This window comes from Ambystoma mexicanum, chromosome 8 (assembly GCF_040938575.1).
Source record: "Ambystoma mexicanum isolate Mex_15411 chromosome 8, UKY_AmexF1_1, whole genome shotgun sequence".
Classification (NCBI taxonomy): domain Eukaryota; kingdom Metazoa; phylum Chordata; class Amphibia; order Caudata; family Ambystomatidae; genus Ambystoma; species Ambystoma mexicanum.
In genome coordinates, this window is record NC_090929.1 from 1192672555 (window position 1) to 1192694868 (window position 22314).

The following is a 22314-nucleotide window of genomic DNA, read 5'->3' on the forward strand; positions in this document are numbered from 1 at the left end:
CAGAAAGCATGTGGTTAATATCGGAGGAAAAAGCAGAGAAAAAGTTGAGTATTATTAGTGTAAAAGTGATGTGAAAGACCAAAGGAGGCAATAACCGCGGCAAGAGGGACAGTGTAGAGGAAGAACAGAAAAGGGCCCAAAACAGACCCCTGCAGAATGCCATGGGCAAGCAAAAGATTCAGAAGATTTGCCGGCCCACGAGACAGAAATGGTCCTTTAAGACCGATATGATTGAAACCAGGAAAGGATAGAACCCGAAAAACCAAAGGAAGAAAGGGACGCCAGTAAAAGGGAGTGCTCAACGGTGTCGAACTCGACAGACCGATCCAGAAGAATAGGAAGGGATGAATGGTTAGAATAGCATACAGTAAGTAGTGAATTCAGAACAGAAAGGAGAGTGGGTTCAGTAGTGACGAGGGCGAACGCTTGACTGGAATTGTGGGAGAATAGAAGAATTGGAAACAAAAGTAGATCCTTGAGAGTAAACTTTTCAAGTAATTTTGAGAGATGGGGTAGCAAGGAGATGGGATGAAAATGTGAGGTATCTTTAAAATTGGGATGATGGAGGTATGCTTAAAAGATGAGGGAAAAGTAGAGGTCGAAAGATGGATATTAAGGAAGAAGTAGCTAAGACACCAGGGAAGGATAGACTTTGAGAATGAGTGCAGAAGGAATTGGATCAGTGGTAGAAGCAGTGGGGTGGGCTTTAGCCAGTAGAAGAGAAGTGTCTGCATTGGAGATTGGTTGAAAGCAGGAAATGGAGGCAGAGGAAGCGGGAGTGAAAGAAGTCGAGTGCAGGTGAGATGGAAGCTTTGATATCAGAACACAGGGAAGAGGCAGAAAAGGAAGAGATAAAAATAAGATCAAGACAAGAACCAGAAATGTGAGATGGAGGAGTAGGAAGGGGGTAAAGGAAATGGGAGTCAAGAATTGAGACAAAAGGTGGAGTGGAGTGGAGTGGAGTGGAGTGGAGATAGAAGCCTGTGTGTCCAAGACAATAAAGCATGATCGCGAAGCAAGGTGAAAGTAAGGGTTATCGACCCACATAGTTCCCATAGGGCTTTATGTATGAATATATAATCCAAGCTAAAAAAAAACCTTCACCATTTGTCCAAGTATACGGGAAATCAGTTTCCATATTGTTATTTGTTAGGTTAAGGCAAGCCAGATCATGTGTATTTATTAAAGTCATCCAAGCCAAATGGTTAAAGGTACACTGTTTTTTGTCAGACCATAGGTCCAAAAATAGTAGCCTCCGTAACATGCGATATAACTGTGAGCAAGTTAGGGGCATCTAAGTCTCCAGCAATAATTGCCACCAGGATGGCAAGAATATCATCTATCATACGTGTAATTTTCATAGCAAATCCCACCCGGAGGGCAGTATACATTTATAATCAACATTTTGCCAGGCTAAAATCTGTCACAAAGGACAGCGGGTAATACATAAGGATAAACGAGGTCTTCATAGAAGGGTTTTGGACTAAGATATGTCTGGACTCCAATTAGAAGGCCACCAGAAAGTAGGCCTTTGGGGTCACAGGAAGCCTGTCTATGTAAAGTATTATAGTCATCAATAACAAAGCCTTTAATGGCCCAAGTTTCCTGTAATATAAAAATGTCCTTTGATTTAACGTATGCCTTGCCCTCTGGGTGAGAAAGAAAAGAACGAAAAGCCATGCGTGTTCCAGCAAAGCTAGTTTAACTTTTCATAATGTTTAAATTGCCAAATGGTTGCCAGAGTTATTGTCCTTTTGTGAAATATCCATTTTGAAGAAGATGTAAGCCAATTGTGTTAGAAGTCAAAAGACTAACCAGAGAAGCAGCTGTTGGTTCAAATCTCCCCATTGATGATTCCAGGGAGGAGAGTTTGGAACAAACTTTACCACAGAGTACAATTTGTAGTAGTAGGAGTGTTATCCTGGCAGGGGAGTAAACCAGGAAAGGGACCAATTTTAGTAAGACCTGGCAGGCGAGTACACCAGGAATAAGAAGATGATTTGTAGTAATGTGGTTGTGGTTGTGGTAAAAATGTGGTGGCAAAGAAGTGCAAATTCCATCATCTTGCTTTGATGAACTGTTGCATAAGTGTTTCTTTTGAATGAACCATCCTGACTAAAGTATTATGTATATAAAGAAGTAGTGTGAAATACTGATAAGTGATTGGACTTTGAGGAAAAGTACATTGGCATTTGAATTTTAACTTTAAGTTTGAAGGAAAAGATTTTGGGTTTACCAAACGGAGGTGGTGGACACATTAGCAATTGCTTTGAAGTGTGAACAAACCTTTGGAAGCAAGATGATAACTTTACCAAGTGAAGGATATATTGAATGGAAAAGATTTTGTATCGTGTATTGAGTGGACAACTTTCTTGAAACTGAACACTGTTCCAGAGGATCCTGAATTGATCCAAGGGAAGAGAATTCATTCCTGGTTGCAAGGATTAATGTTTATATGTATATGTTATTTTGTGGAGTTGAAAACAGCCAAACAATTCCTATATAATTATGTTATGTATATAAGTGTGAGGGTCGGGATACAGTTTGGACTTTAGGTCACTTTTTTTAGTCTAGTTTGTTAGGCAGGGATATCCTTGTTAGGCTAGGGAAAAATAGGTGTTTGTCTCCCCCCTTTTTATTTAATAAAATGACAACCTGTGAGAGAACTCTACCTATGTATCCGTCTTGCATTGGGGACTAGAGGAGAGCCTGTTAAACGTAACACCCCCAGAGTAAGCAGGATCCTCTCGTGGTGACTTCTCCTCCCTTAGGGGACAGGTAAACCCCCCGAGAGAGACTTGAGACACCATCCCTTCCCAATGACTAACATATGTATGGGGTATGCCGGAACTAAGAGGTATGAAAGCCCTTTAACAATGGCTGTCTTGGCTTCTGACCCAGACATCATTTCATCCTCTTTGAAGATGACCAAAAAACCAGCCCCTGAAGTTATGGCAAGCGTGGAATCAGTCAGGAAGAAGTATCCACACAGGCCGCAGAGTTTAATTCTGCTGCACTGCCCATTGAGGGGAGAGACAGAACGCCGGACATGGTGTTGCACCCAGAGGTTTGCACTAGGAGCGTGCAATGCAGCATGACAGGTGAGAAACTTGAGCTGAGTGGTGTGACGGAATAACACACTTGTTCCACTATGCTCTCCTTCTAGTATGTAGTCAAATTTCAAGTGCGGGGAGAAAAGGTCAACCCCGGCACATGGGTTGAAAAAACGGAACCAGAACACAATAAAGTTCCCTGGTAGGGAACTCCCGTCCCCTGCACACTATCCTAAGCTCTTGATTGAGCCAAATATTTAGGCACATATATAGGTGAGATACAGGCTACCCCCTCCCTTTCACACTGTTAGGTATGTTTAATGCACCACAATATGACGGACATGTTAATTAGTCTATCTTCATGTAGCAAAACTTTGCACTTTCTGGTTCTGGGGTAGCAATAAATATCCGGACCACACTGGGTCTTTTTATAAAATAACAATAAAAACGGATGATGTTGAGGTGTCATGTATTTGACTAGATCCATATATTAGAACCTTGTGTGTTAGGTGCTTCACATACCTTTCGGATACTGTTGGTGTGTTGGGCTATTTTCTTAAGTATAGTTGTCATTAGTACAGCAGTGGCAGGTGTTTTACCGGTTTCTCATCATTATTGTTATTTTAGAAAAAGACCCAGTGTGGTCCGGATATTTATTGCTACGCCGGAACCAGAAAGTGCAAACTTTGTCTACCAGTCCGGAGGAAAGCATGAGAGATGCAATTCACATGAAAGCTCTGTAATCACTGTGCAGACATCCCTCATGCTGGAAACACCAATAGTGTCGACTTATAAAAGTGTATAGAAATAAAACAACACACTAAATCACTGTATATATACTAACCTCACATAGGTTTTTTTGGAATAACCTACAAGAGTTCTGTATGAGTTGAAAATATTGAAACTGTAGGCTCTGTTTTTTGTAATTTTACATATTCTATGTGTTTTTAAATTGTATCAGATGGATAAATTGTTGTGTTTTTACCAATATGAGATAATGATCTGCTACATGAAGACAGACTAACACGTCCGTCATATTGTGTTGCATTACACACATTAACAGTGTGAAAGGGATGGGTAGCCTGTATCTCACCTATATATGTGCTCTAATAGTGTTGTTCCTCACAAAACAGGCCCTCCGAGAACAGAAAAAGAGGGCTCCTAACCCCATACTTTATTCATAGCCAAATATTTAAGGGCATGAATTTCAACACTTAGTGAAGGTTAATAAATTGTTAGGATATCAAATCTATCAATAGTGTCTGTCAAGACAAAATCCCAAAATTATATATAAATTATTCTTTCTTGCTTTATAGATTTTGCCAGAGACCATAATCATTGATAATCAAAGGTATTTATTCGTCGGGTCCAACGCGTTTCGAGATGACATAACTCCATCAGGGGCATATTTCAACATCAATTCTATAAAGAAATACAAATAATATGTTTTTAGTATAATATCTGAGCCAAGAAAATCATATTAAGTTCATGAATATCTCAAATGTCGCTAAACGTTCACAATAATTTCACCTCCCGCGGTCCTAAACCCTACTGGGGGATCTGTATACAAAAATTTGCCTCACAGGTATATCTTCCCACATCCATGATCTAATGTACAACAAGAAGTCCTATGTACAGCAACATGTCTTATCCCAAATTCACTACCCCTCTTCCTGCCGCCTATGCAAGAAGCGCACGCCAACTCACTAAGGAAAACATTTCTCCCCATCTTGCTGTTCCCACGCTCCAGCCCCTGTTCCAGAATAACCCAGATATTCTGGCCCTTGACTTCAATCAGACCATCACCCTGGCTGTCAACACATTTGCTCATCTCACCCTTAAAAAAGCTAAGAAAGTAAAGCATTCCAATGCCTGGTTCACCCAAGAGCTCCTAGTATTTCGCTCCAAATAAAAGGGTAGCATTGTCCACTTGGAAAAAAAGCCCCAACGACGTCACCAAAGCAGTCTACAATGATCTCGCCAGAGACTATAAAAAGTCCATCACTCGAGAAATCTTTGCAATATTCAGAGAGCTGGAGGCTCCGGCGCCCCCTCCACAGACCATCATGAAAAATGAGTCTTAGTGTAATAAAATTCAAGCCACCATGCTTGATAAACTAGAAACCTTACGCTCAAATTCTAGCTCACCAAAAAGCCCTATGCAATCTCATAGATAACTATCACCACACCTCCACTCCAGCCACCTATCCTAACCAAGCCCCTGTGTTGGATTTTTAGGAGATATCTGAACTCGAAGTCATCACCCTCCTCAACTCCATCAAACCCTCTAACTGCAAAGGAGACGCCTATCCAGCTCAGGTCATCAAAGACTGTGCCCCTTCCCTGACCCCACTCATCACCACCTTCATTAATGCCTCCTTCCAGACTGGACATGGAAAAAAAAAAAACTTTCAACCCATCTATCCCAGGTAACTACAGGCCAATCGCCGCTGTGCCGTATTTGCTAAAATTTGGGACAAAGCGGCATACCTGCAAGTCCAAAAATTCATTGAGGACAACCACCTCCTTGGTCTCCGGCAGTCCGGTTTCTGGCCCAGGCATGGGACGGAATCAGCCTTGCTTGACCTAAAAATCCAAATGGATGACTTAAGAGATGCGGGAAAACCCACGCTCCTTCTGCTCCTGGACCTATCCGCTGCCTTCGATCTGGTGGACCATAAAATCCTATACCACCACCTCACTACTGCAGCCAATTTCTCTCTGAGGGCCTGTGCATGGATAACTTCCTTCCTGCAGGATCAAGTGATATAGGTTTTCTCGGGAAACCTCCTGTGCCAACCCTAGTCTCATCAAGTGTGGGGTCCCACAGGGTTCCTGCATAGCGCCCACACTCTATAACCTCTTTACACGACCTCTGTTCAAGATACTTGACTCACTGGGCATTGCATACACTAACTATGCTGATGACACTCAGGTGCTCATCCCCCTCTCAGGGGACTACTCTGCTGACCTTAACACCCTCAACTCCATCTACTCCACACTCCAATCCTGGATGGCAGATAACTGGCTTTGCCTCAACAGTGAGAAGACCGAAACTTCTGCTAATTGAGTCCCCGTCCACATTGGGTAAACTGGATGATCAATATCGCTCCTTGACAGTGGATAACATCCCTATCGCTGTAGCCAAAACCATAAAAACACTGGGCTTCTACATTGAACCTGATCTATCCATGAACAGACTGGTCAACGCAGTAGCCTCCACTTCAGCCTACCACTCTAAACTTCTCACCGCAGCTAGACCTTTCCTTTCCCTACCCAATTGCCTCACCATTGCTAGGGCGATTATAGGGTCAAGGCTTGACTACTGTAATGCCCTCCCCGCTGGCACCTCCCAAAAAGAATCTGACCAAACTACAACTAGTACAGAACAATGCCCTGAGGGCTCCAACTGGCATCTCCTGACGGGATCACATCTCTGAGGTCAGGAAGAAAGTCCACTGGCTCCCTGTGAAGGAAAGAATTACCTTCAAGACACTAGCATTGACTCTCAAATGCCTTCACAGCCTTGCCCCACCCAGCTCAAAGAATCTCCCTCCATACCCCTTCCAGACCCACCAGAGCTGCCTATACCAACAGAGTTACTGTCCCTTTCACCCGCAGAGTGCGGGCGGGCGGTTCCAGCTTCCCCAATGTGGCAGTCACCTACTGGAACGCCCTACCCCCCTCATTAGGATGAGTGACTCCCATGTAACCTTCAGGAAAGCTATCAAAACTAGTCTCTTGGTTTGACAGTGCATGAATGCCATGTGCTGTTTTACTCTATACACTCATATATGCCTTCTGCTAATCCTGTAACTGTAACATTGCCCTCTGCACCAAGCTTTCTTTGCTGAGGCCGCATTCGTGTAACCTTGAATCAAGCCTTAAATTGTCTCAAAACGCCTCGATGCCCATGGGCAGCAGTGCTCTCTATAAATTTAAATAAATGTGTATACCATCAGTTTGCTTCACTGGTATGCTTCACTAGAATTGTCACTAGCGTTGCTGCGGGAGGAGGATGCCCCCGCCCACTCTTACTGTTTCAGTGCATGCTAACTCAGAATGCCCAGTCTGCTCCTTTCCGCCGATGTGGTTTACTCGCCGCTGCTGTTTTCATTCGATTGGCAAACTCTGCCTCGGATGTCAGTCACCTCGGTCGAGCCCACACCACATGACGACTGCCTCTTCCTCTCCGGTAGGGCTATCCCAGTGCTTTGCCCATACTGTTGAACAGTGACAATCTGCTTCGCCCCCCTAGGTCGAGTCTTCCAACTCTAGCAGGCCACCATGGAATTCACTGTGCAGTGTCCTTCTTCCCTCCCGTGCTCATCAAGATGGCGCCAGGGTCCTCGCAGCGCCAAAGTACGTCGGGCAAGTATGGCTTGATCTCTGGCTTCACGTCTCCGATGAGCGAAACGTTGCCAAACCTCTCGGTTGACCATATATCGTATTTGTGGTCTTGTAAATAGAATTGGGACTCAGGATGCTGGAGATGATATTTACGGCTCGACAGAGCTATGTGTGCCTGCGTCTACATTCCACGGCTGCTCAACAATGCCTCAGATTATGCCATCTGTGAGGAACTCCTCGCAATTCGAGACACCTTTTTAAAGCATGAAGACATTATCTTGAAGGAGCCCCCTTTCCCTTTACAGTTCTGACAGATCGGAACCTGGGATTTCTAAAATCTGCCAAAAGTACAAACCAAAGTCAATCATGAGAGGTGCACTTTTTTAGAGGTTCGATTTCACAATCTCTTGGTTTACAGAACACGAAAGCTGATGCCTTGTCTAGAAGATATGACTGATGAAATGCCAGGAGGGTATGCCTTTTGTCTTACCGGGAAACATAGTGATGGCATTATCGCCTTCAGCCAATGATTTCTTAAACAAGGTTCGTAAGTCATAGACTCCTGAGATAATTCTACAATTTTTACAAAACGATAAGAACCATGATATTGATGGCCGGTTACATCATGACCAGGCGTTATGAATTCCACAAAGTAAACAACATCATCAAATAAGGGAGTGGTGCCATGACCACCCACTCGCTGGACATTGTCAATGAAAAACCATAGATCTAGTGAAAAGACATGCCTGGTGGATAAACCAGTTTCAGGACACCAAGACATATCTTATTATTTTGATGTGTGTGTGTTTGTGCCAAAAATCTCTGACAAGCCCCGATAGGACTTCTCATGTCCAGTTCTGTCCATCCGTGGCACACTATCAGTATGGATTTTGTTACTGATTTACCCATCACTAAAGAAGGATTTAACACTATTCTCATAGTAGTTCGTTTACCAAGATGTGACACTTCGAGCCACTGAAAGATACCCACAGCAGCAGGTACAGTCCAAATATTCCTGACATTCGTATGTGCCATCGGTTTACCTAAACACGTAAACTTGGACAGAGCTCCCCAATACCGCTTCTGGAAGGTACTGCAAAAACATCTAGAAATTGAAGCACATCTGTCCACAGCAACGGAGTGGGTAGATCAAAATTTTGAACAGTACTTTAGGTATTACTGTACACAACGAGAATCCTATTGGATCACTTTATGTTTGGCTGAATTTGCATACAATAACACCCTGCACACCACCACAGGTACCTCATCGTTGTTTGGAAACATCGGTAGACATCCCGAGATGATGCCAATCACACCAGTACATAAGACACTAATTCCCACTGCAGATGAATGGTTGGAAACAATTCAACAGGAGCAACAAACTATCATGCAACATCTACTGATCTATATCTATGTACATCGGAAGAAAGAATCATTGCATCAACCCAGAGATCAAGTCTGTTTATGTACAAAAAAACTCATCCATAAAGGAAAAACTCTGAATTTTAAACCTCAATACATCGGGCTCTATACAATCGACAAGTAATTAATCCTGTGGCAATTAAATTGACCCTCGTTCGAAATATACATGTGCATTCTGTTTTTAATGTTTCCCTTCTCCCATCCTCTCTGTCTTCCTCTCCTCATTCGCTCCAGTCACATCTGATGAGGTCTTTTGGGTTGTCCGCTCTATGAAGGTCTCCACCAATGAGGTCCCCCCTGTTCTTCCAGAACTATTAAGGACACCATTGGCCCCATTGCCCCTGCACTTGCTGATTTCTGCAATTACTCTCTTGCTTCTTTGTCTTTCCCTTCTTCTCGGAAGCACTCTTGTGCACCCCATTGTAAAAAAAGCCTTCGCCCGACTCCTCATTTTAGGCTAACTATCGCCCCATCTCTATCACCCCCTTCCCTGGGGAAACTCTTGGAGAAATTGGTCCTTCCACAACTGACTCGGCATACTGAGCTGGTTGGTTACCTACACGACCATCAATCTGGATTCGGTGCATCCAGAGGCACGGAAACTGCTCTCTTCAACACCTGTGGGGACTGCTCAAAACTCTGGACTCTGACTCTCCCGCTGTTCTCATTCTACCCGATCTCTCCTCTGCATTTGATACGGTCAACCACTTCATCCTCACAAAACGGCTCCATGATACCCTTGGTATATCGGGGCAGGCACAGGAATGGCTAACCTCCTTCCTCACTGACCGTCCTCCCCAGGTTATTTTGGGCTCTTTCTCCTCTCTCACCTCTATCTCTACCTGTGACGTCTCCCAGAGCTCCAACCTCTCACCCTGGCTCTTTAACGTTTCTCGCTCCACTTAACACCATGGACCTTGCCAAGAAGGCCCACTTCCAACTTCACCTCTTCAGAGGCATCCTTCCTTTCCTCACCTTTTCCCAGAAGCTCAATGTCTCTAGAGCCCTGGTACTCTTTAGGCTGGACTACTGCAACAGCCTCTTCCTTAATCTACCCTCTTCCTCTCTCGGCCCCCTCCAGCTTATCCAGAATTGGGCTGCAAGACTTATCCTTGGCCTCTAGCCCACGGACCGTATCTCTCCAGCCCTAAAATCTCTCCACTGGCTCCCAGTTGTTGCAGGGATCAAATACAAATCCACCTGCATCATCCATAAGGCTGTCTGGGGCTAGAGACCACGGTATCTACCACTTGCTCTCACCAAATACTCTCCCTCCAGGTCTTTACGTTCCTCTGGCTCCAACTGCCAATCACTTCTCTAAGCAGCAAGCTGGAGGCCGATCTCTTTCCTCGGCTGGCTCCCTCCTCTGGAACAGCCTCCCTCTCCCATCTTGAGCCGGATCCCCTCAAATTCCAGAAGCGCCTCAAGTCTTTCCTCTCCACCTCCTCCTTCCCCCTCCCCACCCCATGCTAAACCCCTCAGTCGCTGAGATTGGTGGCCTTGGCCCTTATGTGTCCTTCTGGGTCCTGGCCTCCCTCCCAATCGCCTTCAGCCCCTCCCGGTCCCAGCACTTGCCCATGGGCACCCACTGTCCAGTGTTCCCTCACAAGACTGCACTTATTGTATCGGCAGATGACCGCTCCTTACTACGTGACCTCTGCCAAGCACTTACTGGCTCCCGGCAACTTACTTCCTGGCACTTCCTTTCTTCCCCCACCCCTGTCATTTCTCTCTCTGCACTTGCATGATATGAATGCTCACAAGGCCTAGTAGGACCACCTCTATCCTGTTCATTATTGTATTCTGTTGCTTTTGTCCCATGTCCCTTCCCCTGGCCCTGTGGGCGCTTTGAAACGCGCTTTCTTGCTGTATAAGCGCCTTACAAATACACCTTCTTGGGGTTGTGTTTTTTTTTTGTGTGTGTGTGTAAGAGAACGAATACCCCAAAGTGGAATGATGAACCAAGAAACCATTGGCAGGGAGAAAGCCAAACCACCCCAACAAGGGTGTCAAAACACTTGTCACGGGTATAAATCTGGAGCAGAACAAATCTTGACTTTTTTAATAAATTCCCTATACAGAAGATTACTGTGATATAAATGTGTGAATTAGCAGACATTAACTACAGGCTCAACTGATTACCGGCACAAACTATTAGCTCTTACCTACCAGAAGAGGTTTAGAGTTAAACCTTTTAGTGCTGGAGACACAGCTAGCCACACCATAAGTTCAACGGTCCAAGCGCACCCACAAACGGCTATACCCTCACACACCTCATTCTCCACCCCAAGAAGGGGTTATAGATGGAAATCCCCAAGGTGGCATGAGAAACAGGAAACCCCTTTGTAGGGAGTAAGCCACATAACCCAAAGAGGGGTAAGAGACAGAAAACCCCACAGCGGGGTTAGAAACTGGAAGGCCCTTGGCAGGGTGAAAACCAAACGACCCAAAGAAGGGGTAGAATAAGTGTGACAAGAAGGTGGCCAGAGATACTGGTGTATAAGGGACACCCCCCATACTCCATAGTGGATAAATACATATTTAATTAGCAAAGTCAAAGGCTGTTCTACAAGAGAAAGACTTAAAGGGCATTTGTATTGGAACTCTGAACTATTCTGCCAGGCACAAGGCTTGGAAACGTACAAAGAGGCATTTGGGTGGGGGGGAGGGGGGTCAGAACCCAACAACCATTTCAACTACTAAGGAAGAAATCCTTTAGAGACCTAGTTTGGTCAACATTGCGTTAGTCAGTCATTTGTATCAGTGGGAGGGTCAGTACTTGGGTTGCATTAGGCTTTTTGGACAGAAGACTGTTAGGATTGTAAGACTTACTGACTAGCACCAGTTAGTTAGTTTTTTTCTTTTTTAGATGGGGTTAGAATAGACCTTCTTAAGTTCAATAAAATACAAGTGTTGAACCATGACCTCTTGTCATCTTGAGTCTGACCTACCACAGTCAGCTCCTAGGTTCTCAAAAATGACCGCTGAGAATGCTACCTACTGGCCACATACTCTGTCAAATTTGTAAGCATGGTCTTCATGTTTAAAAATCATCTTAACTTGAAAGATCTGGCAAGCTAGCACTTTCACCCTTAATTCACCCTTAATTCATTCTTTAAAGTGAACTCTCTTTCAAGCATATGTTAAGTTTCCTGCGCCGTGATCTAGTGTGATTCAAGTCTTGGTACCTCCAATTGAGAATTACAGCCGGAATGCAGTATTGTTCTCCTCAGCCATGATTCCAGTACAAGTGGTTTAATAGTTTGAACCCCTTTTGAAAATGTCATAATGTTTGTTCAGTTCCCAGCTCTGTTGGTATTTCCGTTCTGATTGATTGTTTCTGAAGCAACATTTTCCAGCCCTGTGTGTTGCAACTCTTGTGTTGTACATTCTGAGTGTATATTTAAATTGTGCTTGCCGCAGGCTAGTGCTAATAGATAATCCCTGAGTGATGAGGACTTCAGAACTCAATTCAAGGGTTATCCATCCAGAAGTTTTAAGTCAGTTCATCGTTACTTCTACTTACGTCCATGTCTTGATGTGAGAACCCAGACTAAAATCTGAAACATTAAAACAAATGTTTTTTTCACCAAGTGCCTTATTTCCAATAATTATCCTCTCACCAGGTTTTGGTTGTACATTGTGAGATATGTTTGGTCATAATTTACTGTATTTAAATGTTCCATTCTTTGTGACGTGATAATTACTACTTCACAGGGTTTTGTCATGTATTTACGCATTGGGTTTACAGAGCCCCCATGCCCCCTCCATCTTCTAGTCTGTGCAACCGGCCACTAAAAAGACAGTGTTTTTGGCCTTGTAAGCCTCATGTCTGTTTTTCTATTCTGGCCTAATTAGGTAATCATAAATGCACTTTTCATTCTTTCCTGCTTTTGGGCTTCCAAGGAGACTTGATATGAACTTCAGGAAATAAAATGTTATCGAGGAGTTCCCAACTCATAAAAGCAACACGCTTTTATAAGGAACAGGGCACAGAATGAATTAAGGAAGCTGTATTAACATGTGCCTACATATGAGCATGTGTTCGCTATAATAGCCATAAGGAATATTGAGAAAAAAATGCATTACTGTAAAATTTAGCAGAAGAAACTGTGCAAAAGCTGTTATTACAACAAGTTGTCACATTCTCAATGAACACACGCTAATTACTGGAAATGTCATGTCTGTGCAACTGTACATGTATCATCTTCTCACAAAGGTTTACCCTGCCACCAAAGCTGGTTGTTGCCTTGCACAATGCCTCCTTTTCCCCCAGCCCCTCTTGCCCAGTAGTTGGCAGGTCAGCTCCAAATACCATACCTTGAATTATTTGCAAATCGTGTATACATTTGCTGTTTGTGTTCTAAATTGAGGAGTCTTATGACTCATACATTGTGATTTCAAATGTTCAACAATTTTTTTTGTAATCTTTTTTTTTATCGGTTTATCACAAACCTTTAAAATATTCACAAACAAAACACAACACATCAAAGAATCACAGTCCTTTAGAAATACCCCTCCCATTTGCTCTTCTGTGCGGTCCAATCACTATCCTCATTACTCATCAACCAACAGTAAATTCAAACGATTTTCAATTATCATTAGAAAACGAGTCAATGGTAGTATCAATTTCATGTCCGATCCTTGAAACATATTGGTCCACCAATCGTCAGCACAAAGGGAGGGGTAATTTAGGCCCCAAGGGCCCAGATGGATTGTCCTTTCTGATCGAAGTGTCGTGCAAAATAGCACCAAATGCTTAAGGGTTTCCTTGTCTTTAGTGCATAGTCTACACAATGGATTTGTGATTTTATTACATTTCCATGAGGCCAACTGTTCTTTGGTTTTAAATATGTTTAGACACAGCATCATGAACATTCTTCATGCCTGAGGATCTGGAAACAACTCAATGTAGCGTTGTGGAGAATTAAATGCCCGAGTTTCGAGCGGCGCCTCACTCATCATTTTTGCTGCAGCTCGTTGTGTACAAGTTTGATCCCAATCCGCACGCCAGATTTTTAGTTTGGCGGCGTTCGGGTCATTATGAAGCATGTCCAAACTGATTCCATATTCACTCAGAATCTCTTCACATCTCTTAGACCACAGTGACGCCATGCTGTTGTTTGTTGGTGTTAGATCGTGAAAGATGTTGAATTGCGGTATTTGCTCGCAATGGCGAGTTTTGCGAAACAAGCTGACCAGGGTCCAGAATACCCAAGCATGGAGCGACATGAGCGACATGTTCAACTATTATTGATCTTACATTGCCATCCATGACCAAGATCGACAAATCACTTCTTCCTGTACTTGCTGAAGCACTTAATCCAAACTTTGCCATCTGCTAAGTTCCGTTCGGTTAGTAAAGATGTGAGGTTCTGAACCAGCCTGGTTTGCTCTTCAGTTTGAGAAGCAAGTGCTTATATACAGAAAAGTATGCTCTGAATAGTTCCACACTGCCTTATCAACGTTTCCCTATCCTGAGCTTTGTGAGACAGAAATAAGGACACACACAACTGAAGTATCGAAAACCTTTATTTTATGGGTCAGGAAGGTTCAATGCCTAACTTGCTCTAAGGTGGGAATGTTCCTTATCTAAGGGAAAGTATAAGTCTGTCATCCAACGCCAAATACTGTCTGTGTCATAACCTTTGCTTGTCCTCACTTCTATACAATAACAATGTGTAGGGAATGTCCATATCTTAATAAATTAAATAGTGTTAAAAAGTAAAACAACTTGTTGTTGGAGCTCTCCTATAGCTCCCTTCCCCACGCTCAAGACACTCAGGTTCACAAAGGTCCACAGGCTTATCAGGATTCACTTGCCAAAAGACAGTACCTTAGTTCACAAAGTTCCCTGGGCTTATCCGGGTTCCGTTTCTCAAATTCAAAGCCCTCTGGTTCCCACTCTTCAGTGGGTTTCTCAGACTTCCCCCTGCCCAAGTTCAAACTCCTTTTGATTTCACAAAGTTTGTTTTTCAAACACCAATGTTCAACTTGTCAAGTTCTACTTTGTAAAACCCCAGAGTTCAACTTACATCTGTAGGGGTTCCCTTCTCCATGGTCAATAGAATACAAAAGTTCAACTGCTTTCCTTGTGGTTTCCTTTGTCCATTTTTAATGACTCCTTTTGGTTTATTCAGTTTACACTTGTCACACCGTTCACTTATTTAATGGGGGGCTCTGCTGGTTGTGGTGCAGTTGTGTCACACGGTCCACCCATTACAGCTCGTGCAACCAGGTGTCCTGGCCTTTAGCTGTGCCCTCTTGTTAAAGTACATTAGCCAAAATAAGATTCTCTTTCAACATTCACTTTCTTTATAAATTACTGTTTCTTCAGATTTTCTTTACTGGCTTTCTGTGGTTCTCCTGTGTCACTCCGCTGCCTGGAAACCTTCCCAGTGTATATTTATTAATGGTGGGGTCTCTGCGGCCCTCCTGGATCATTCTCCTGCTTGGGGGCCACCCTGATGCTTAATTAATCTTTTGCTGGATCTCTGTGGGTTTCCTAGGCCTCTCCCCCTTCTGGAAACCCTCCTGTTGGCCACCCCAATGCTTAAATAATCTTTCATAGTTTTTCTTGGGAATTTTGCTCACACCATCTTTTCATATAGCTCCCCTTTTCTCTGTGCCTTTTTGCTCACAATTCACAGCTACACAAAGCTCCTCTTTTCTACAGGTCTTCCTCCTTGACACAGAGGCTGTTTGCTTTAAAGTACATTTCACATGGAAACTCTCGATAAAAGTCCCTTCCCTTCTTTGAAGGAACGCAACCACTCCCGATGCAAAGTATACTTTAAAAACTGGATAGAATAGAAGTTCTTCCTGTAGCATTCGCAATCAAAGTCGTACAAGGTTTTTCAGCCTCTTGCACTCACTGGCTCCCCTTTGAAGACTTTCTATTGCACTTGCCACAAACTTCGTGAATTGCCTCTAGGGGTTCTTCCTCTACCTATCGCAGTGCCCCAGCAGGGCAAGCATTCCTCTTGGTGGGTGGAAAAATTGCCTCTCAGCTGGCCTCCTTCCTCTGCCTCGCCTCTGTCCCAAGGAGCTCCAGCTCCTAGCCACACCTGCCAGGACCAACAGCCTTCCTAGTCCCCATGGTGTGGGCGCTTTCCAGGCTGCCGCACTGCATACACCGGCTCCCCTCAGAGTCTCGCCTCCTTTCAGCTTCTCTTCTGCCTTCACGTCTGCTTCTGTCACTCCCAGGACTACTACTGTTGTAGCTGCTTTCCCACTCCTTTCTATACACCTGTGATTGGTTAATGGCTTGCAGGTGGGCATACTTAGTTTCAATTGTTATTGGGACATTTTCACTGAGTATGCTGGTCTGACTCTGCATCTAATTCGTCCCATTACCATAGTGGTGTTTTTCAGAGGCCATATGCATTACTCTTAGCACCCTCTTCTTCACAGTACTTTGGGGGACATCAGTGAAACCAACAGGATATGACCGTTTCTCAGTCATCTGATAGGGGGTCTTATTGGAGGTAAATGGAAGAATGCTCTCAGAATTCTCACAGCTTATATTTCTGTTGTGTGCAGTCAACATAAACTCCTGAATACAATATGCATTGCAACAAGTTTCAATTTGCAAGCAGCAACACGTGCAAATTGTGACACAAATTTTAAAAAAATGTTACCACATATTCAAAGGTCTTAAGCCATGCATAGTTAAGAATTACATTTTGTGTGTGTTGAACATCTGTGTTCTGGATTGTCCTTGTGCTTACCTGAATGTTTTATTTTATTAAGCATTTGTTAGGCGCGAATGAGGCAGATCCTGACAGGTTGTTTACAAACTTCAGGAAATCTGCTGCTTATCTTTTGCATCAAAGAGAAGCCATCAGTTTCTAAGATGGCCGCCGACACTAGGTAAACGTGTCGGCAGCCACTCTGAAAGCCTGAGGAGATTCTAGGACTCCCTCCAGCACCCTAGAGCACTCGGAATCCTCACAGATGCCGTAAAAAGGCAGGGGAACTTGAGGCGCCATAACACAAGTCCAGGCAGAGGAGTGGCAGACCGCATGCCGGCTGAACCCCCGCAGACCACATGCCGGCTGAACCCCACGACGGCGCAGCAGTTGTCCTGGCCCGCTGTGGCCGTAAATTAATTTTGTAATGGAAAGGCGGGCTGGAGTGGAGACCCGGCTTGGGGCCATCATAAAGCTGTAGCAGCCGAATTTAGTCGCAGGAAATCCCCCGCCCCTTGCACCAGGTAAACAGGGTGCCCGCGGCAGCTGGGAGTGAGGAGAGAGGAAGGGCGTCTGCAGGCGACCAACAGAGGAGCCGGGAGGGGATCGGCAGGGCTTCCCCCAACCCTCTGCTACCCAGGCAAGGGGAGGAGTCGCAGAAAATCAAGGGAGTATGAGGTCGCACCCCCGGCGCCAAGCCGCAAGGCTGCAGTGACTGGACAAGCACCGCAGGAAGGAGTCTAGTAGATGCATGGGTGAGCGAGCAAGTCCCTGAGGCTAGGGGAGGAGGCTCAGAGTGGGATCCTCCCCACCCTCCGACCCCCTCCCCAGTCCCAGTCTGATTCACCCAGGCTGCCCTTGACAGAGTGGGCACACATTGGAGTCGTAGCTCAGCATATGGGTGGGCGGAAGTCTGTAATATCTTCTATGATGCCTGTGGGGCTGTGGCCGGTTGTAGGTGCAGCCGAGTAGATTCTGTCTATTTCTGTAACTCCGGATGCCCCGGAGGTTCATCAGAGAACCAGCTCCATGGGAATCTTTCAGTCCAGTTTCCTCATTCAACGGTGGGAGGTTGCCGGGTCACTGCCGGAAATTGTTCTGTGTAATCTAGGAAAGGCACCCAGACGTTGTAAAATTTGCTTCTGTTTCCGTTGCAGATGGCCGTGATTTTCTCTGCGAATGCTATGTCCCAGCATTTAGCCCACCAGATGGGAGTGGCCAGGCTCTCTGGGTGTTTCCACAGTCTGGCTCTGGCGATTTTTTGCCGCTGTGGGCAGGTGAGCGCATAGGTCCGCTAAGCGGCCAGTCATTGGGAATTGCCCTTCGCCCGTGCCCCCCAGTAGGACAATCCCTGGGCCCCATGGGATCATCAGTCCTGTGATTAATCAGATTTGTTCTAGTACTGTCTTCCAGAATTGCGTTGCCTTCGGGCATGTCCAGAGAAGGTGGAACATGGTGCCTGGAGTCGGGTACCATCTGTAGCACACCTTGATGGCCCTTCCCTGTTTCTGATGTATTTTGAGCTTTTATTCATTTGTGTCCAGATTCAGCCCCATTCCTCTGGTTCCAGCTCTTTTCCCATGGCCTTTTCCCATTTCTGCATGTAACTTTTCTTTTTGCTGGGATCTGTTTTGTCTAAGAGTTTGTATAAGGTTGAAATGTTCTATTTCCGGCACTTGCAATTTAGTTTAGCATTCTTTGAATGCTAGGAAGGTACGGTTGCCAAAGAAGTCTATCTGCTTTAAGCCCCCCTCCCTCCACTTTCCAGATCCGTTTGGGAGTAAACCTGGGGAGAATTTGGGGTTGTTCCAGATTGAGGATAGGGGACCCAAAGTGCTTTTGGAACCCCTTCTGTGGGCTGCCTTTTTCCAGCTGTCTACAGTGTTTCTGGTGGCAGTTAGTGGGCCAGAGTTGGGAGGATCTTGGAGTCTACTAATGTGCTGGAGTTCGACTGGCGAGTACTGGCTCCAGTCCTCCTCCATTTTCTTCCAGCAAGGTTGTTTCGTGGTTGATAGCCACACAAAGGCCTGCGAGAGCTGCGCTGCCAGGCAGAATCGGGTGACGTCCGGAACTAGCTATACCCGGAGCATGATCCGCTTAGCAATTTGCGCCCCCCCCCCAACCTCCCCAGACGCATTTCAAGATTTTAGTTTGCAGCTTCTGCAGATCCTTTCTTGGGGACGGCTATGGGGAGTGCCAGGCAATGATAGAGTAATCTCGGAACCAGGTTCATCTTCAGGGCCATGATTCTCCCCATCAGGACACTTCCTGTGCATGCCAGCGTTCCAGGTTGCTTTGCAGCTCTTTGAATAGTGGGGGAAAGTTTATGCGGAATGTGTTCTCAATTTTGTTTGGGATCTGGACTCCCAGGTAGCTGAAGTGGGATTTAGCTCATGGGACAGGGTGTATAGACGCCAGAGACTCTCTAAGCTATCGTGGGATGTTGATGGCTAGTGCTGTTTCGATCTCTAGCCATAGAGCTTTCATGGATTCGTCGGCTTAAGTCATGGTAAGCGGGACATGATTTGTGTACATGGCTGCATTTCTAGGTGGTCCCCTTCACCTTCGCCCGTGTGTCAGTGGGTTGCTTCGGATTCTGCTGGCGAAGGGCTCCATGGAGAGTGAGAAGATTAGAGGCGACAGGGGGTAGCCCTGTCGAGTGCCTCTGGTAATGGGGATTTTGGGGGATCTATTGCAATTTATTCTAAGGGATGTTTTGGACGTTGGTAGTGGGCTAAAGACCATTTTGTGAATTTCAGGCCAAACCCGAAGTGGGCTAAGGTTTCCTGAACGTAACCCCAGTCTAACGGGTCAAATGTTTTGTGTGCGTCGAGAGAGCACCGCTAAGTCTCCCCCCGATCTGTTTTCGATTGTTTACAGTGCGCCTAATATCATGTGTGCTATGGCCTGGGATGAAACCCGTTTGGTCTGTGTGGATCAAATCAGGGAGAACCGGAGCTAGTCTATGTGCTAGCACCTCTGAGAAAATCTTGTCGTCATTGTAATGTGTCTGTATGATGCACATTGTTCAGGATCTTTTCCCGGTTTTGGGATGAGTACTCTTAGGGACACTTCCATTGAGTGTGTAATGGTGCCTGTGGAGAGGAATGTGTTAAATGGGGATGCGAGGTGGGGGGGGCCAGGATGTGGGCTAATTTTTTTATAGAACAGAGTGGAGAATCTGTCAGGGCCTAGGGCGGAATTTTGTAATGTTTTTATTGCTTCAACTAATTCGATTGCTGTAATTGGGCGCTCGCGGTGCTAAAGGTGACGGTGAGGGTTTACCTTTTGGGCCGATTGTAGGTACCTAGTTTGTGCAGCTTTGTCTGTGGGTGCCCGGACATGATTTCCCTGTGATGTTCTACCATTAGCTCTAGCTTTTCCCTCTCTAGAAGCAGGGCCTACCTTTCGGGGCTCGGAGGGACTGAATGTTCTGCATGTGTTATTTTTTAAGTTTGTGTGCTAGTAGGCATTTTGCCTTGTTACTGTTTATGTAGTAATACTGCCTGGTGTATGATAGCGCCCGTGCTGATGGGCCTGCCAGGTGCATCTCTAGAGAGGTTTTTGCTTTCTTTAGCTCTCTGCCTACTTTGGTAGATTCCTGATTTTTGAATTTACCCTCCAGCTCAGCGACCCTATCTTCTAGTCTGGTCTGCTGTAATTGGTTCCTTCTCCTCAGCGCAGCCGTGCAGTTCATCGCTACCCTTGTGACTGGCTTCATTGCGTCATAGTCACCTCTCGCTGTATTTTCTTTGAAATAGCGAGTGATAGTTTTGGATAGTTCGCTACAGGTTGCTGCAAGGATGTGGTCTTAAATTTCCATAACCTTTGAGGGGGCTCTGGCAGGCCCTGGACTAGTTGCCGGGCTATAACTGGGGCGTGATCAGATAGTATTCTGCGACCAATGTGCACTTCCTCAAAGCATGGGAATAGGGTGCTAGTTGCTATTAGAAGGTCCAGTCTGGAGAATCCCTTGTGTACGTGTGAGTAGTACGTTTAGTCGCAAGCTCCCTTGTTGGCAAGCGTCTACTGTGCCTGTTTCCCTTATGAACTCTGAAAGCCCAATAGAACGGGCAAAGTCTTCTCTGGTGGGGTGGAGTGTTTTATCTTTGTGTGGGTCTGGGTTTAGATTTAAGTCCCCTCCCCCCAATAAGAAGGTGGCCCTCAGCAAATGCGTTTGATTGGGTGGATACGCCGGAGGAAGTGGTCCTGTGCGTTGTTTGGACAGTATATCGACGCTATGGTTATGGGTTGCTCGATCAGGAGTCCCTCGATTAGGAGGTATCTTCCCGCTGGGTCACGCTGAACTGTGATTCGTGTGAGGGGGACCTCTCGGTTAATTAGTAGGGCAACTCCCCTTTTCTTTTGGCCTGATGTAGTGAAAAATCACCTGGAATAGCGATTGAAATTGATTTGCTTCTCGTCCGATTCCAGGAGGTGCGTTTCTTGCAAGCAGACAAAATCTGCAGGTAGCTGGGCCAGTCTACGCTCCACTGATTTACGCTTGCCTGAAATGTTCAGCCCTAGCACATTCCAGGTTACCATTTTGAGCCTTTTACTTGGGTATGTCATTCGGGGTTGCTCCCGATGGTTCTGCTTCATTGGTCCTAAGGTGCTTTCCTTCCACCTGGGCTTAGGTGTGTGGTTGCTTTTGATGAATGCCTTTGATTCTCCTCTGCTGAGCCGTTGTTCAGTGTTGTCTCTTCACTTTAGTCCCCCCTAATAACTCGCCCCGCCTCAACTACCCATCCTCCCCTCTCGCCCCCAGTGAAACAGGTTGCTGGAACCCCAGCCCTTGACCAACTGGGTAACCGGCCGGGCCCTCACAAACCGCTCTGCCTAGAGGCCACAGGGGCTCCTGCGACTTTGAGTAAAGCTCCAAGTTGGCGTTCTGCTTAAAGCTCCTGATCCACCTAGTGTTTGACGCAGACCTATCCTATGGGCTCCTCCGGATTGGGAGTAGGCCTGTTGATGGGGGGGGGGGGGCACAAGGCTTCCCTGGTTGTTGGTTCTCCGTTAAGACTGCGGGTGAAAAAACACTGGGTTCGGTAGGGCTTTAGGTTTGCCGTTATGGGATCTACAGAGTAGGAGGGTCTGCGGAGACACTCCTTCAGGTTTTGTTTTGCCTGTATTTGGGTGGAGGGCCATTGATCCTGCGTCGTCGATCTACTCGGGTCCAGGATTTCATAGAGTTCCTCTGAGAACCTCCCTCTGAGGCTGTTTCCTTATCAGCAAGGGTTTAGGAATCTCTCTGCTTTCTCCGCGGAGCGGATGAGCTAGGGCTTACCTTCCCAGGTGAAGTGCAAAGCTGTAGGGAACCCCCATTGGTATGTCAATTTCCTTTTGCGAAGCCATTCAGTGCTGCATTTTAGGACTTTATGCTTCATAAGGGTGGATGCGGCCAGGTCTTGGTATAGGGATTTGGTGGCGTCCCTGAAGTGGATGCGTGCTGAACTTCTTGCTTCTTGCATTATTTCCTAAAAGTGCACTAGTACGTCCAGAGGGGATGTAGAGCCTTGCTTTGATCTGGTTCTGTGAACTCTGTCCAGTTAAAGTGGGGCTTCGTCTGGTAGGGTTAGAAGAAAGCGCAATAGGTCCCAAGTGAAGAGTTCCAAGTCTGAGACTGATGTTGGGATGCCCCGGAGGTGGGTGTTATTGTGACGGGAGCGGTTCTTTGCGTCTTCTTGTTTGAGTTCTAGGGCCTCGCATCTGGCCTCCAGTGCCACAATCCGGTCTGCGCCCTCCTATTTCGAAGTTCTGTTCGCATAGGGTGGTTTCGATCTCCGCTGTTCTATCTT

General features: G+C 45.7%; 1 protein-coding gene across 6 annotated transcripts in view; it reads left to right on the top strand.

Annotated features, from left to right (window-relative positions):
- ATAD1 (ATPase family AAA domain containing 1) overlaps positions 1–22314 on the top strand; it is a 791357-nt gene that overhangs the window by 65495 nt on the left and 703548 nt on the right. For 2 of the 6 annotated variants that reach the window (XM_069611286.1, XM_069611285.1), the window contains exon 2: positions 17674–17793. The exons of the other annotated variants lie outside the window; for them this stretch is intronic. In XM_069611286.1, coding sequence (XP_069467387.1) covers positions 17674–17793 — 120 coding nt within the window. The remainder of the gene's footprint in view (positions 1–17673; positions 17794–22314) is intronic. 6 annotated transcript variants of the gene reach the window in all.